Here is an 18,595-nt window from a genome sequence, read left to right as displayed (position 1 = left end):
TATGCTTAGCTTCTGATTTTTCTGCCATATGGGGAAGTTCTCTCCTGCTACAAACTTGAGAAACCAGAATAGCAATCCAATTTTCAGACCACCGTCTTTAGATTACAGACCTATTTTTTGTTCTCCTTTTTATTTTTTGTTTTTACTGTTGGTGATTTTTTACAGTGGGATAAGTGAAATAGAATGTTTCAGATACTCCTTTTTTGGTTTTCCTTTTATCATCTAGCAGTCAGATAGATGCTAAACATTTCTGATCAGTTTGGGATCCAGGTGCCTGAACATCAGCACTAAATGCCCATTTTTAGATTGCTTAAGGTTTCCTGCCTGTGACATGAAGCTGTGACTCAAGTCTGCTAGTCCCATGTAGTTGTCTTAGGTTACCTAGGCCATAAAGATCTCTAGATATTAATATTCAAATAGGTGAAGGTTGCTTTTCAACAGACTCTGAGGTTCTTTGTTCAAAATATTCTTCAATGGTAGGGAAAATTTAAGTTCTGTGTAAGATAGTGGTAGTTACTGTAACCTTGTCAAAAAATTCCAGGATTGCTTATCTGAGTTTCTTTTTAGGGAGGTACAGAAACAGGTCATTAGAAACTTAATTTTTATTTGATTATTGTGTTAGGATAATGTGAGAAAGGCAATGACATTTGCATGAAGATGTTAGCAGATATCCAGGAGTTTCTGAAACTGATGTCCTCATCCAAGAGAAGAAAGAAAGCATGGAGTATCACAGCCAAGATGCATGGAAATTTGTCGTTCTTGGGAAATGATTGAAGGTCTTTATTTTTAGGGCACTGTAGGATTTTGTGGACCAAAAGCAGGTTTGTTTTCTGGAACTTACTGCAAAATCTTTCTGCAAGCACAATGATTTCTTAAATCCATTTTTTGTCAAGTTTCTGAAAATAGCAAGAGTTGGTGGTGTCTAGAAGCTAAGTATAGATTAGTAAAAGTAGGGAAAAACAAAAAAAAAGATAGAAACTAAATACAGGATAGAGTAGCAGGGCCAGACACTGGCAGCTGCAGAGGCAACAGGGCGTTTAGTCAGGTTCAGAGTGTTCCTAGGAGTCCTATCAGGAGCAAAATGAAAAGAGGTCAGAGACAGTGCAGAGGACAAGACTATTGTCTTGAGGGTCCAAAGTCTGTCCAGGACACAGGACCAAACAGAATTGGTGAAATCTACAACATACTCATGTAGAACTCGTCCTGAAGGAGGGGCTGGAGACAGAGCAGTTGTCAGTACAATTTCATGAGAGCTTTTCTGTGAGACTGTGGCTCTGACTTTATCAGTACATGTTGCTACTGTGGTAAATTGAGTGCTAAATCAAAACATAAATGGTATGAGAAGAAAAATATAGTATAGAAGTGATATGACCGGAGCTATATATATCTGCAATTTCTGTTTCTGATATGTCTCAGGATGACTTGTTTTATTTCTAGATCTTGGCTCTGAATACTAAGATGAAATCAAAATCACTTAATGTTTGGCTTTGTATGTAATACAAACCTCCGTCATTCCCCTTTAGATTAAATTCACCTAGTTTTGCCAGAACTCTGTAACAACGAGGACTTGCAAAATGTCTAACTGAAATTATCTCACTCTGGAAACCTGTAGCATTTACTCAGCAAATGCTATAAAAATGAAAACAAAGAACTGTTGGTAGGAGAGAGAAAAATGGAAACACAAATATATTAGTTAGGAGTTGGGGATGCTAAAATGAGATGCTTGACAGTCTTGACAGTTTATGTATCATGTTAACCTGAAATTTTTGTCTTCTGTGCTAGCTGCTGTCTAGAGCACTTGAACATGGTGATGGTTTATTCTGAATTCAGTGTAAGGCAGTGGATGTTGCAGTACAGAAGGAACTGATGTGACTGAGCTGGCCATAGGCGATTGATCATGAGGAGGAAAGAGGATGCAGAATTTTATATGACTTTTAAGTGAGGGAAGATATAGCTGGAGAATTCTAAAAATAAAAAAGTTTAGAAGTAATTTCTGAGCTAGAAACAACGAAACAAAAAAAACCCTAACAAAGTAACTTTTGGTATATAAACACAAGAAAAGTTGAAGAACTTCTGGGTTTAAAAGAAACAAAAACCTTTTAGATACCCTTGTATTTTGTTAGTCTGAAAAAGAAACCCACATCCTCAAGGAAAACCAAAGTTCAGTGCAGCTGAAATAAATTCAGTTTTTTATGTTAATTTGTTGCTTGTTGTAGCATGAAGGGGAGATGTTGCTTCTCTGTAGGATGTGGGGGAAAGAAAAACCTACAAGTGGGAATTGTGAACATTTCCTACCTAATAGGATCCTGTTACAGTGGGGTTGTGCTCACTTAGTGATGATTCAAGTTCCAGTACTGTTAATGAAAGAATGATTTGTTTTAGAGTAATTTTTGTACGGGCCAATGAGGTAGCTATTTGACAAAACTGCAGTTGTTTTCTTCTCAGGGTATTTTGTAGTAGTGTCCAAAGCTGTGGCTGTGTATTGCAAGGTTTTTGTCTGCTTCAGGTGCTGCTGCTTTTGTCTATTTGATGTGTTCACTCCATCGGGATTTTTATATATAACATATAAATTAACATTGGTTTTGTGGATATTTGTATATTATGTGTATAATATGTATATTATGTATATAATGTGTATAATACATGGATATTGTATGCACAATTTGATCTTGGCATTAAGTATCTCAGGAAGTGTGTGAGAATGATATTTGTATCTTTATAATATGTAACAAAAATAGTGAGGAAAAATAGGATTTTCAACCAACATGACTGAAGTCATGTTTGATCAGTTATTTTATTCAACATATTTTTTAAGAAGCTGATGCACTGAATCATGTATAACTATACCTATGAACTAGAAATTATTGATTTTATTAGGGGAAGTGGGTGTAGGTGCCAAAGGAGTTTCTTCTGTAACAGAGGAGACTGGTCTTCGATTCAACAAGCAGCTTGGAGCATGCCAAATAAGTACAACTTAGGAACTTTGAGGGAACACTGCCTGGTTTTTCAGACCCTTTTTAATAAGCAATGAGTGAAGTAAACAAAGATAATCTATTGACTGAACTAATAACTAATGACTAACTAATAAGCATTTCTGTAGAAGTGCTGCCTTATTTATTTTGGCTCATCATGCTGGATAAATTTATGAACTTCAGCTTGAATAGGATTGACATCTTTTACTTGGTACCATCACTGAGACTTACACACTGACTCTATACTCCGTGATGTCTATATTTTCAAAATAATCTGTTTGTGTCTATGATTTGTAGCTGTGATCTATGCATGAGTTCAGTGGACCATAGGCGTTATTCAGAGTAGAATTTGAACACTGCCAATTTTGAGAGTTTGCATTTTTGATGTCTGTTGTTTAAATTGGCAGATATTTGTTGTTTTGGCACCCTGCAAAGATTATTCATTAAGTCTACCTTAGTTACGGTGCTCAAGTTGTGCTCAGGCTGTCACAAAGTTGGTCTGTCATTTTATCTATTAACATGCAGGCTGATTTGTGCATAAACAAATATCTGTCAAAACCAAAAGCAAACATTCTATTCTGACTACCCTGCCAAACAGCTGTCAGACAGAAGTACCTGATCAAATGAATCTAGGCATGCTGCAAGCTCTTCTCAGTTTTGAAAAGTTCAGTTTTATTGCTTGACACTTCGAACGTAAATGTGGATCTGGCTAAGAACTTGCCATGTCCCTCAGCTGACTGAAGCTCTTCAGGGTCAACTCCATGAAATTTTGTTTTATTGTGATAGAACAAATGCATCCTCTCCCAGTATGATTTTCCAAACAGGTAACAATCATCAGTCCATATTTAGTAACACTGTTTATGGGGAGAAGAAGAAGGCTTCATATCCTGCCTGATCAAATAACGTGTAATGCTATTTCTTGGTGCTTGACACAGCATTTGTCAGGTGGTTTCGTTAGAACCAGTCAGTGAGCCAGCTCAAGCCAGTTAATGAATGAAAAGAGGAATCTTGATTAGTTGGCGCCAGTGTGTAGAGGGCAAAATTGAAGAAATGTTACCTTGTACCAGTCAGAACAGTGTGATGACAAACATAAAGACAGTGCCCCTCTGGTACAATGACATGGTGGTTTGCTAGGGAGGCAGGATTTTTCTCCCACCTGTAAGAACTTCCTTTGAAGTTGGGGGAAAATTTGAGGGTTTCCTCACCTCATCCCCCTAGGGAATAGTGTTTTCTGTAATTTGGCATGGACCTCTGCTGAAGTCCCTGCCTGCAGCCTGGGATCCTGCAGCTATTGGATATTTAGTTCCTGGTGTCTTGTGAACAGTAGGAGGATTTATAGATTTCAAGGTCATGCAATATAGTGATGCTGTTCTTACTCTTCTTTACATGTCGACTTTCGTCCACTGCTTCCCCAACAACTGTTCAGGGTACAGCTGCTTCAATACATCTCACCCCTTCCAGGAACCAGACTTTCTTGACTTAAATGCCTAAGACCACTGGCTTTGTAAGGCACTAATCTTTAGCAGGTATTGCTGAGTGTAAATGTGGCTGAAAACCAACCAGATCCAACAATGTTTGAATATGTTTGGGATCTGGAAAGACTGTCATTCCTCCTGTTAATGAGTAGTGCATTCTAATTAAAGTAATTGACCGGTGTAGTAAGTGCAGTCACTAACAAATGCCATAGTCAGTACATGCTATGTTTATAAATACTGCATTTAGATATATTTTGGGCTGACTAACCCCCAGCTGGCGCAGTTGGAAGCAGCATCAGCTGCTTCATTGTCTGATGTACAGAGTACTTGCTCCCATAGCTTTAATTTTCCCTTTATGCAGTTGGTACAGCATCCAGTTAGTTGATTTAGTTGTCTTTCCATGTCTTCTTTAGATACAAAATGCTGAACTCTAAAGAGATGCAGTCCTCATTAGAAAATGATGTTTTGGATAGAACCTTTGCTTGAGTTGAGGTCAGGCAATTTTTTTTTTTTTTCAGAATCTCTAGGAAGAAGCCCCCCCCAAATATCCTTCTCACTATCCTGTTACCTTAGTTCTGTATTCCCTGTACTTTACTTGAGCATCTTTTTACTAACCTCTAGGGCAGAAATAAATCACCAGCTTGCAGCTCATAGCTGTAATTTTCCTCTTTGCTGATTTACAATCCCCCACCTACAAACTGCTATATAGATTTGCTTTATTAGATCACATTTTGTCAAGATACTGATGCCATTGTTCTCAGCGAGACCAGAGAAGCTTTGCCTATGCAGATTTGGAATAAAAGATTGAGAACAGTTTTTGTTTTGTTCTCTGCTGAAATGTGGCTTAGCTTCCTGTCTCAGGGTTTTAGAGTTTTAAAATAGCCAACACAGGTTGTAATGAGAAAAGGAGAATGGTTTGTGCTTTTCAGGCTGCAGGGTGTGTAAGAATATATGGATTTCTGGCAAGCCTATTACTGTTATTTTAAGTTGTGGCTAGTAAAGATAATTTCCAGTTCCAGATCACATTCTTTGGCCCACACACTGCTCTTCAGGAATCCGCCAACATACCTTGTGGTAGCTGTGGGTGATCTTCATCACTTGCTTACTTTAGCTATGGACTGTTGCAGAGAGCATTAGGAGTTGAGGTATTTTGGATATTTTTTTGCAAGACTTTGTGTTTACCGCTCTGGATCCTCATGTAAAAGTGTCCTGGACAGTGTGTTTGTATTTCCTTAATCTGCCACGTTCATTGCCTTGTGTACTGTATGCATAGCTTAGTTCCTCGGGCACTTTCATCGGGAAATTTTGTTTGCCTCTTGTAAAATGAAGCCTGGAGGTTCTTCACCTGTGGCTTTTTGTTATCTGCCCGTATAGTGATGACTCTAGTTCTTTTTATTAGGCCAATAGTTGTAATGAAGTTCTGTTAGTCCTTGAGTAATATTTACCAGTGAAAGGTTTGATGTTAATTTTTTTAAAACTGAAGCTAACTACTCTACATGTAAAACTTCACCATGCCATTGAGGAAGTGCCATTACCGAATAGTGCAATTTTTTAACAAGTGCCAAAACCACTCTACCTTTATACTTGTTTGTATGAATAAATGAGTGTATGAAAACTTCAGGACATAAAATTTATTTTCTACACTAATTCCCTTCTCTAATGGAGGAATACTGATGTTTTCAGTTGCTGTTTTATTACAATCTAGTTAGAGATGCAGTTTTTCAAATAGGAGTAATGCTGCATAAGACGTGTCAATGTGGAAAAAATCCATTTCTTCCATTACCTTAGCAAGAATCTTCATTCTAGCTCAGGTTTTGTTTTGTTTTGTTTTTCTTTTTTAACTTGAAAGAGGGATGGCAAGACTAGTCTTTGTGTGCGTAGATGTATATAACCAGTTTGAAAACGTATTTCAGGTTGAAGATTTTACCACTTCAGATGGCAGCTGTAGTGTTGATCTGGATTAAAACATCAAGCATTATTGCATTTCTCTATTTTTCTGAGAATTTGGGTCATAAAAACCTGAAACTATTTCAACTGGATATATGCAGTATTAAAGAATAAAATTAGATTTTTGATTCAAAAATGCTCTTAAGAATATTTACGTTGAAATGGTTTGTGGATATGCATTTATTCACTGCTTTTTGACTTGTGATTCTTGGTTTTCTTGAAGCAGCAGCAGCACAGCCTGAATGTTGAGCATGTTGTCCTGACAAATGCTGACGTTCACCAGCAGCCAGTTCATCATACCATTGGTTTTTTTCATGCCATTGATTTTTTGAATTATGAGCTGCCAGTGGATATAAGATGTTGGCTTGCTTGCTTTTGTGAACATTAGGTACTGCAGTACAACTATGTGCACTCAGTGCAGTCTGTTTTATGTTCTCCCGTTGCAACTTCATGAGCTTACACAAAAATGTAGCGAGAGAGAGCTTGTGGGTATGCTTGGAGCTCTGTTACTGTGATGTGGCAATGGCAAACGAGGAAGAAAAGGACCATGCTGTGAAAAGGTACTTCCCTTTCATATATAGCAAATGCTGTACAGACTGAAACTTGATAGTTTTTCATTACTCGAAACAAGTAAAATAATTGTTTGAAAATTAATTTTTTTGTTCATTCAGTTAATAATTGCATTGTTGATTAATAACAATGCTCTTGAAATCATATCTGAAAATATACAGACAAGCCTGAGCTTTTTAAACGATGGAGGTTTTAATTTTCCCTGTTGTTTCCACAGTTAAATATGGTAGTAGCATTTAAACTTAATTTTTAAAAAGTATTTTTTTGTTCTAAATTTGTCTGCAGGATCTTAGAAGTCTTAATTGGTTTGTTGAATTGCCTTTATTGAAATCAGGTATCATTTACTTGGCATCATTATATAATCAATGAATGGAAGTGTCTTGGGATTTAGTGGTTTAGAGATGCAGTCATTAAGCAGAGAAGGAATACTTAATTTCAGGGGCCTATCTGCACTGCAAAAGCTCTTGTAGCTCTGGCTACTTTTTTCTTCTACAAAAACAGTTTTTATGCAAGATCTCTGTGTCTCAGCTTAGATGTTGAGGTGCCTTTAGTCATCTTTTTCTCTAGAGAACTGTTGACATTCTTGATGATAATTCGGTGAAATCAAAGTATCATGTTTTTAAAAATAAAAAACTATTACGTGTATATACGAGTTAAAATGTACGGTGTTTCTGGAAACATTATTGCTAACCCCGATTAAGAGGTGCTCGACTTTTGTCAAGACATTTGATACATGTTCGTGTGTTTGGAAGATTTGCTAATTATTTAAGAGATGAAGGTGACATTTCCCTGACATTTCATACGTAGCTTGAAAAATTAGCCTTCTGAAGGTCTTAATTAAAACAGAAAACAGGGCAGACAACTTAAACATACATTCTATTATGATAGAAAGGAATTCAGAAAAGAAAGCAAAGGTGTCTTGTTTGGAAAGATAGGTGTCTGCTAAGGAAAGCAAGGCCCTCCCTGGAAATGTAGAATGTGTACACCCTCTATCTGAATTAGGATGATTTTGAAATTCAGGGTCTCTCAGGCAAAGACACGGGGATAGGAACAGCAGCTCTTTGCTGGTGGGTACAGCAAGGCACCCAGACAGCACCAGCGGTGTCACTGACACCAACCAGAACAGGAGCCCAGCTCAGCCCTCTCGGCCGCGGGCACTTTCCCCTTGCTGCAGTTCCCGTCACCGCCGGCAGGGGGCGCCGCTGGCTCCCGGTGGGCGGGGCAGGTGCGCTGATCCCCGCGCGCCGGCAGGGGGCGCTGTGGCGCGGGCTCGGGGAGCAGGCGGTAATGGCGGCCGGGCCCAGACGGGAAGGGATGGAAAAGAGAGGCTTTGCTTCAGCAGCCCTGCGGCGGGGCCGGCCCCGCTGCTCCAGCAGGATCCCTGGAAGCAGCAAGCTGGAATGGCGGGGCGGCCTGGCAGGGCAGGGCTGCGGGGTCCTGCAGCAGCAGAAGAGGCAGCTCCCGGCTGGGCTGTGGCGGTGGGTGCAGTGACCCTCCTGCTCCAGAGCCAAGAGCGAGCGAGAGCAGCAACTGCCCCCCCTGCTCTCCTTTCACCTGCTCCTGATCTCACAGTGTCTCTGTCCTTCCCTCCAAGAGAAACTCCCAAAAACCAGAGGGGCTCCCCCTCCCCTATCTCAAGTACTCAGCCATCGGTGCTTCTTTAGCAAGTCAATGGGAAAAATTCCACAGGCAATGAGTAAAACAAAAACTAGCCCCCAACAAAAGGCTAAATCATATTGTAGATAATTATTTTTTAAAATTAATCTATTTACGCAGAGTGTTTCCTGATGTCTGAACCTTTCCTAAGTAAAACCTGCCAAAGATTTTTCAGGTTTTTTTTGTATCCAAATATTTCACCAATCTCTTGCTTAATACTTCTTACTGCTGTTTTTCTGGAAAAAAAAATTACTTTCTAGCCTCTGTTGTAACTTCAAGATGTGATATATAAGGAACGAAATGCTTAAAAGTAATTATAAAAGAAGAAAAACTTGATTTTGAAAGAAAACAAATGTTTTTGATAGTAACTTGAGTAAATTCCTGAACTTGTTACTAATTGTACATGTTATTTCTAACAGCCTTTAAAAAACTTTTAATATTAACATCGTATTGTGTTACTGCATTCCTGGAGACCAGCCTGTAGTATAAAGTGTTGTGCACCTGCTTCCCAGATGCTATAGAACTGCAGAATAATTTAAATTGGAAAAGATCTCAGGTGGTCCATCTGGTCCTGCTTCTTGCTCAGAGCAGGGCCATCTTTAATGTTATATCAGGCTGCAAAATGCCTTATGCATTTTGAGGTTCCAGCCTCTCCAGTGATGGAAGCCTCTCCAGGAAACCTGTTTCAGTATTTGATCACTGTCCTCATTGTGAGATTTTTGCTTTTTTCCAGTATCTAACTGGCATTTCTCTTAATGCAAATTGTCCTTTGGCTAAGTACCACAGAAGAATTTGGCTTAATGTAACCAATTATATTTTCAGCTCCCTTAATTATAAAACTGATGTAGGAGAATTCAGAAAGACAAAATAATAATGCTCAGATCTGTGGAGGAGCTTCTGTAGAATTAGTGAATAAGTAGATTGGGCTTTACTGACTTGAGAAGTGCAGTGAAGGGGAATGTAATGTGGATGTGTTCCGTATGTGAGGTGTGGGGATACGTGAGGGAAGTGAATAAGGAATAATGACTGCTCTCTGTCTTTGCAGAAGCAAGAAGTAGGGCTCATCAAAAAAACAGAGTAGGCAAATGATTCAAAACAAGCACACAAACATGTTCTTCAAAAACGTATCATTAAGTTGTGCAACTGGTTGTTACAGTAGGGCGTTGTAACAGGTTATATAGATTCAGAAAACAGCTGAAAGATACGGAAGGAAAATCCTTCCATGACTGTTACGTGTAGAAACATCACATCTTAACTAGTAGGGCTGATCTTATACTACAGATCCTCAGAGGACAAAGATGTGCTCTGAAGAATTGTCACTCTCTTTTTCTTAGAGGTTATTACTCCACTGGCATAGTCAGGGATATGCCTTTGGTCTGAGAAAATATAACTCAAATTTCACACCTAGTAAGTCTTATTTTTCAGGCTACCCCCTCCAATTCAGGATAGGGAACATTAATTTGTATCCAGTGCCGTGTTTTACAATATGTGTACATCAATTATGCATAATTTCTGCTGCTTTGGAAGGTGTTACTTGTGTTTAAAAAAGAAAATGCTGCCTTATCATAAAATGATTTTTGAATAGCTATGTTGTTTAATTGGTTTTACTGTGTACTTGAGATATTTTTAATTAACTTTGAATATTTAAATTGTTAATAACTCTATTATATCTACTTGGCTCTGCACACGTCTAGATATCTATAATAGTAAACTAAGAAAATGCATATTATAATTCCTGGAAAGGAGCTCCAAAGAGATGATCTACTCAGGTCAAGTTATCAGTTTATATTCAGCCAGCAACTGGTTTTAAGTGTGAGTGCCATGTTAGTAATTTAAAATACTCTGTCTTTTTTTGTAAAGATGGCATGATTCTTTATCTGGTTTTCTACATATAGCCTTTCTGAGATACCTACATCTATCACAAATGGGACCAAAAAAAAAAGAGAATGGTCTTTTGAGGAAAAACATTAGTCTTATTTCTGAAATCAAGTCATAGACTTCAGGGATATTGGCCGTGTTCTGCTGTATTCTCAGATTTTAATGTGTCAGCACTTACATCTCTTTCAGTAAGTGCTGATATCCATAAAACAGACACATGAAGATTTTTGTGGTTATTATATCCACTCATCAATTGGCAGGCCATAATTAATGTTTCAGTACAGGTTTATGGCATGCTTTTGGGGCCGCTCCTCATTAACTTCCAATCTCCACTACTGAAGTGACTAATGCAGATGATCATTTTCAGAAAGGTATTTTCTCTATTTTGAAAACTTCCTGCTTGTAAATCACACAACTTCATTCCCACACCATACTTGTAAAATCTTCAAAAAACCAAAATAATTCCTTGTTCTGCCCATCGTCTAAATTTGAAGCCTTAGATGAATATTGTTCAGCACCATTTTCATCAGGGAAAGTCTGTCTTCAAACAAGAAAGGAAGCTAGCATTCACTTTACAAAAACTATATTAATTGCTCTAATAGATGCTATCTGTGTGCCAGCTTCATCTGTATTTCATTGAACATATCGTTTGCAGTAGCTGCTGGAATTTTCCTGTCTGGATTTATCTTAGAGGCCTTGTACTGTACTGAAATAGTTTTCATCAAAATCTCTGAGGACCAGTTCTAGCAGATCAAAATCACGAGAGAGGGGGTGCTGAGAGGCTTTTTAAAAGAGGCTTTATTGCCTCATGGCGTCAGTCTCATAGAAGGGTGAGACATTAAAGGTGTTACATTTAGTGCCATAATATCAGAGGCTAATTCTTTTTTACAGTGCCTTATGTTAGTTTTTTAGCCAGTCACATACTTCTGCAAAACTTGTTAGCATCTTTTTACGCAATCATTAATTGCTTTACTTTTCGTGGCTTTGCTGCCTTGTGTCATTTTTTAGCCAATCATATGGCACTTCACAAACCTACATTGCTTCTAAGCTTCATAAGCTTCTAACTAATTTTATAACAGGTTCTACTGATAAACTTGAAAATCTTTTATTATCTTACTTAACATATTGCTTTGCTTACATAATGTGTATTTCTGTTTGCTTAAAACATATTTCTACTTAGACTACAAACTTATATTCTTGTTTTATGTCTGTTTCACTTTCAGTGTTCTAATTCTCTAAGCTTTCTCCAAGGTCTTAGGTCACACATTGTATCCATCTCTATCTCTGAGCCTGTATGCACAAGGCCCTGGGAGCTCTCTGTGTTTGTAATTCCCACACAGTTCCTTAAGACAAATCACAGAAAGAGTGATATCACTCACCCTTTAGGTATCACTGATAATGTTCCTCTAATTGAAATCTCCTTTTCTTCTGCGAGCGTTTTCCCTTTCAGTTGGAGAGTCATCATCACATTTCCTCTAAATTTCCTGTGAAAGTTCTGTGATTTAATTTGCAAGCCCACATTCAACTTCTGTATCCATGTGGACAGTTCACATCTGACTCATGAGGCGTTTCTTTCTTTGAATGGAATAATATTAGTGTATGGGCTTCTTTATATCACTGTACATACAGAGCTGACTAGTGTTTTAGGAATATGCAATATATGCTGCATTGTCCTTTGTCTCTTGCTGATAATCGTCCACCTTTGATTGGTAATATTACTATTTGCCTGTCTCTCCAGAGCATTAATTGTATTTTATCTTTATCTTAGATCTCTCTCTAGCCGCTTATTTCTTTGCTTTTCTAAAAAGAGTGTAGACTATTTTTCTTTTATCATATAATCTAAAATCCTGGATTTATACGTATATATATTTATATATTTATATATAACTCTTCTGGGCCTCTACATCACGCAGTTCAATTTAAGCAAAATCTTTTTTTCCTGTTGTTTTGTCTTGCCTATGTTCATTGAAAATACTGTTGCAACTATGACTCATCTGGCTTGTCTTTTTGATTGTGTCACTCTGCTGGGTATATTGTTTTATTTCTCACGCACTCTTAAGATTTGCAGTGATTTTGCTCGGTGACAGAACTGTGTGCTTGTCAAATGTGTGCTTGTCACAAATCAGTTGTAGGGCATGACCATAGATTGTAGTGAAAAAGCCACTAGAACACACAGGACCTCGCACTGCACAAGATCCCCCAAAGAGAACATAGGAAACACAGAAGCCCAGATTCTGGTCATATATAAAGATGCAATTGAAGAAATCCTCAAGTAAAATAGCAAGTGTTTCACTCATGGTTTTCAACTGACCTGAATCCTATGCTTCTTTTTTTTGGTTTTTATGCTTCTTTTCTCCTTTCCGTCACTTGTGAGAAGAGAAAGAATGGTAGGTGAAGTTAAGAGTGTCAGAATGGTTTTCTTCTATTGTGACATCTCTGGAAAAAAGCTGAAGCAATTCTTTCCCCTCTTAAGAAGGAAAGAAAATTGAACAGCCTGTATCCTTCTCTTCCAACACTCTGTAGGATCTGTCCCACCATGCTTCAGTGATACCACTAAAGTTATAGCCCTGCAAGTGTGAGCACATCTCCAGTTCCTCCTGTTTACTCCCCAGCTGTCTGCATCAGCATAGAGGCGTTTCAGTGTGCTCCCAGTGAAGCTGTCTGGAGTGGCTGAAATTTCCTGGTGTTCTTTCAGGTGTTGTCCTGCTGACCTGCCTGCCTCCCCTAAGCTCTGGGCATCTCCGTGGTGTGAGTGGGATGGCATCTCATCCCACACCTTATCATTGTTAAACCTGATGATATCCCCCTCCTCGGTTATATCTAGTTTATTTCAGTTTATTCTAGGGAGTCTTTAGAAAAATGGCTAGTCCTAAGAAGGGAAATACATAATGCATTTTTCATAATTGTTTTTATTATGTGTTCCCATGACGCAGATATTTTTAAACACACTTAAAGAAATAGGTTAAAATGTTTTCTAATGATAACTTGTGTTTGCATACGTACCCAGCTTCTTTATGGTAGAGTACAATTTTTTTCTGTAGTAATTCAGTTACTGTATAAGATATTATGACCAAATGTTATGACCAGGTGTTTTCTTTCTAGTAAAATTGGTGATGTATAAAATAGTGAGAAATCATGCTACCATTTTCTTGATATCTCTGAAAATAATTAATTTGAGCTGAAATGAAACTGAATCAGTTAATATGCTTTTAGTAGCTGTGTTGTATATGCTAGTAAGTATATTACTCCGTAATGCTGTCTATAGTATCCCTGAAGCAGAATTCCTAATTCCTTTCCAGTGTCTAGCTCAGGTTTGTTAGTCTGACAGTCATATACCTTACAACTTCAAAATTTCTGTCATGACTACATATTTGGCATATTCTGTTTGGTGACATGATGTCTGTTGGAATGAGCACTGTGTGGAATTGTAATGAACTTTCTGAGCAAATAGTGTCTCTGCTCTCTGCTAGGTTCCTTTAGTTAAATTATGTAATACTCTGAGGTAATCCTTTCACCTACTAAATCCTTTGTTGAATTGAGAGGGGCTTGACTGAGAGGTTCAAAATTTGATGTGGCTGAAAGATAGCTGTGATATGTATTTGCTTTTATTTTGTAAATCAGACTTACAATAACACCCTGATGTAGCTAGTAAGAATGTACACACATGTACATAAATACATACATTTAAAAAGAAGTAGGTTGTTCTGAGTTGCGGTTTTACACTAGTTTAGAAAAAAATATATACTTGATGTGCATTAAAAAATCCCTTTATATTGATTTATATACTATTCTGAATGAAAAACAGGTTTCCTACACAATCAAATGCATCCTTCTAAGGCATGCTGCAGCTGCCTTAGAAGATGGCAAAAAAAGCTAGTAGAAGATCACTGTTATAGCTCTTTAGTTTTATCTAGATTGCCTTAAAAATACTTGAATGGAATAAACTCAGCACTGGCTACAGATATGTTTTGTCGTATGTTTGGTTATGCCTGCCGTGCAGACAAATTCTAAATCTTCATTGCTCTAAGATATAGACTAGTTTCAATATGTTAGGGAAAAGAGCTGTGGAAATGCTAAATAAATGTATTGCAGTTGGAACAGGACATGTGCTAGGTTTTGAAGAATGCCAAAGTTTATCCCTTAAATCCACATTTCAATACTCACTCTATTTAATACATCTGTTTGCCTCTGTATGTCATTCAGTGGTGCTTATCAAAGTTGTTCCAGTCCTTGTGTCTGGTATTTTGAGTCAAAAAAACTCCCTCTAGATAATATTTTCTTGTTAAGGAGAAACTGGTAAATGTAGAACCTTACTTGTAGTTTGATGTTGTCATTAGATACGCAGGCAATTAGTGTCCACTAGAAAGAGAACTTTTGAGTTTTGGTTGTGGGAAATGAAGTAGAATTTGTGAATCTTTTGTTAACTTATTTTCTTCTGTTATGTTAGAAATATACATTTAATTGGTGTTAAATCTCATGGCTCACTTCTGAAAAGATGTACAGAGTGGATCATTCCACAACCAACACACAAGCAAATATAGATTCTCTTAGTTGTTAATGAGGTTTTTTGGTTTGGGTTTGTTTCTTTTTTTGTTGGGTTTTTCTGTGTGTGTTTGTTTGTTTGTTGTTGTTTTGTTTTATTTTTTGTTGGGATTTTTTCCTTTGTTTTTGGCTTTTTTTGTGTAGGCAGTTTAATTCAGCAGCATCATAAGAATAAAAATCACATTTCAGCACACAGTTGTTTTATTAAAACTAAATTATTTGGTATATGACAATACTTGAGTCTGATAAAAGGTATAAAAATGTTATTGATGGGTAAGTAGGCACATATAATGAGTATTTCTTTGCACTTTTTTGTTCAATAGCATACAAATTGCAGACTTCTGTTACCAAATAAATAACATTATTTTGCTAAGATAATCTTTAACTTGTAAAATAAACTCTATTTGGAAATAATTTTCAAAGACCGCTAAATCTGGTGTACAGAATGTATACATTTTGTCGCTTGTTTAGAAGTCCAGGAATAAACTGAAGCTGCATTTATTACATTACGAGATTTTTGGTTTCTTCTGTCAAAGGTGTACATTGGAAACTTGGAAGCAGTTTTTCTTTGTAACACTGGCAACAGTTAAGTCTGTCTTCATTATCAGTTTTTTACAGTTTAGTTAACCTAAAGCTAATTAGAGTGAGATTGTTAATGTATGATTTTTCTGCTTCAAGTTTATTTACTTTGTGAATACTCGCTGAAGTGTCTTTGCTGTTTCTGAAAGTGCTTTACAAGCAATAAACTCAGTTTGTCCATGTTAAAAGTACTTTTTTCTAAAGGTTGTTATTAATTTGAGAGCTGATAGTAAGAGGTGAAAAAAATACAGTCTTTGGACTGTGAAAGTCAGCTTATAAGACCTTGGAATTTACCTTGACTTCTGCTGAACTAGAGACACTTAAAGGCTGTTTCAGTGTTCCACTTAGAGCCCTATTCTTGCAGAATTTTAAATCCAGACAGAGGCTGCACTTACAGTGTGCAGTAATGCCAGAATGGACATGGCTCCTATTACTTGCACCAGTGGTGCTAATATTTGCAGGTAGTCTGTTGTTAGAGAAGAACCTGCTAATAAAGAGTAAAAACCGTTAAGATGTATTAAGTAAAGATAATGCGCATATGTAGTTTTTTACTATGTGAGGTTTTTTATTTCATATTTTCAAGTAATTGTCCTTTTAAAATTACAAGTATTTCAAGAGAACTGAGAGTTACGTCTCTCATTTTTGGGGTATAGAAGAATTTCAGTTTGCTTTATACTTAAAATAATTGCACAAAACATTTCAGGAAATACAGAATTTGTAAGTGGTTAAAGTGATCTGAGCTTAATCCTGCTGATGTTGATACTTCCTGGCTTGTTTCAGTAGCATTCAGCCCCTGTCTTTTATTTAAGTGAAATTCAGGATTCTATATTGCACATTCTCCAATAAATCAATTATCCTATGCTTTTTTTCACTGAAGATTCTTGCCTTTCTCCTAGGACAAGAAGGATAAAGTTTCAAGATTTGACACTATACGTCATTCCATAGCTGGAATCATAAGGTCTCCAAAATCTATGTTGGGCTCATCATCAGTAAGTAGTACCAATACTGTAGTGTTGTGATATATTCTGCTATTTTTATAGCTTAAATAAGATTTATTTTTTTCTTTAAACATCGTGTATTTCCATCTGAATGGACAAAACTTACATTACAAGGATGTTATATAAACACTGTTCTGATTGATCAGCATACAGGATAATATGGTATAATGGTATGTAAGAACAACTTGCTACACTTTAGGAGAATCAGTTTGTATATTTTTTGCACATCCCAGAGTGATGCTATATTGTTCAAAATTTTCTTCCCAATGAAGCTAATTTCCTTGAAATGCAGTCTATGATAATAATATGTAGTAGGTTAGATGGCCATACATGTTTTACCAATTGTTGCAATAATTGTATTCCCCATATTTGTTATAAAATGTTCCAATGTATAAACATATTGTTACTATTGCTACTGCTTCTGGTACTATCTAAATAACTAAGTGTTATAAATCTTGCTTAAAACCCCACTAAAAATGGTTGTTGAGTATCTCTGAGGTATAGTGAGCTTTTGTTCAAATTCTGTAATTGCTGGACAAACGTCCTTGTTTCTTTTACTTTTTTATTTCCTTTTGTTTGTTTCCTATGCAAGCTTCCAAGATTTCTTAGAATCCTTGAGCACCTACTTAGGCATACATCAGATTCTACGTGAAAACCTTTTTCTGCCTTTTTCTTGAACATGTGATCACCATAACCCTCCCAACATAAAATCAAACCAAAACAACTCAAAAACCAAGCAAAAAAAAAAAAACCCAAAAACTGCAAGAAAGTTGGGCAGAGTTTTAAAAATTGTTTAGAATTACCTTTTAATTGTAATCTTGTCATCTAAAATACAAGCTTAACGTAGCATTCTTGAGAAAATTTCGGAAGCAATAGGTCTTCTATTTTATACTGCAGGATTGTATGCAAAGACCCATTAAAGAATTCAGAGAGAAAAATAAAGAGAATTATTATCTCTTGCACCCATTCAGAATGGGTAGAAGAGATAATAATTACATATATGTAAATATGCGTATGTGTATATAGAGCACAACTGTACATAGTGATGAAGGAATGGAAAGATAAATATGATCATGAGATAAAATTAGGGTAGAAAGGCTTTTCCTGTGAAAAAACATGAAAGTTGTGTGACATTTGAAAAGTAACAGGTAAAGCCTTGCCAAAATATTAAAATATCCTTAAACAAATATGTTAAACAAAATCTCCATATTATTTTGATCTTCATTTTATAAAAGTTCGAGATGTTGTAAAAAGGTGGCATTTCATAGCAAAAATAGATAAAAATGTGTATTTCTGTGGCCTCTATCCTTTATGTAGGTGAGATACAGCATTCATCTCTATTTCTATGCATTATAAAACTTATGACTTCAAAATAAACCAAAAACCTTCCAGAAATCACAGAAAAAACCTACCTAAAACTGCTTCAGAGAAAAATTGGAAGAGGAAAAAAAAATCTTGAGACAAAGATCAAAATAAAACATTTAGATTAGATCAGGGAAAGTCTATGTCAAAATGTCAATTGGCTTAAAGTGTCATTTTAAATAACCTATGTAGCACACTATCACACTCTGATTTTCATTCCATGGAAGCTGATGTAAATCTGGCTGTAGATACATGGTAGATAGGATTGGTGAAACCTTGGAATATATTTGGAAGAAGTAAGATTGGCATTGGTTCATTTTGAGTCAGAAAGTAAAATCTGAGTAACAAGTGCAATCTTGATTACCTGTAGCTTAAATGACATGTAAATGACTTCAGAATTAGAATATATAAACTAGCCAATTTTCAGTTATGCTTTGTATTTTGATTTAATGATTTTGTGTGTGTTAGAAAAACTGACCGTATACAGCTAATACTTGCTTCACGAATTAGTACCTAGCTATTAAATGTGATCAGCTGTCTCCTGCTGACAACTACGCAACCATGCTCAATTGCTAAATATATAAACTGGTACTTAAAACTTATTATCCAGCAGCAA

General features: G+C 36.6%; 1 protein-coding gene across 2 annotated transcripts in view; it reads left to right on the top strand.

Annotated features, from left to right (window-relative positions):
* FER (FER tyrosine kinase) overlaps positions 1–18,595 on the top strand; it is a 153,003-nt gene that overhangs the window by 58,109 nt on the left and 76,299 nt on the right. For both annotated transcript variants that reach the window (XM_014877306.2, XM_088157412.1), the window contains exon 11: positions 16,516–16,608. In XM_014877306.2, coding sequence (XP_014732792.1) covers positions 16,516–16,608 — 93 coding nt within the window. The remainder of the gene's footprint in view (positions 1–16,515; positions 16,609–18,595) is intronic.

Source organism: Sturnus vulgaris, chromosome Z (genome assembly GCF_052056855.1).
Source record: "Sturnus vulgaris isolate bStuVul1 chromosome Z, bStuVul1.hap1, whole genome shotgun sequence".
Taxonomy (NCBI): domain Eukaryota; kingdom Metazoa; phylum Chordata; class Aves; order Passeriformes; family Sturnidae; genus Sturnus; species Sturnus vulgaris.
This window is presented reverse-complemented; position numbering and strand designations above follow the sequence as displayed.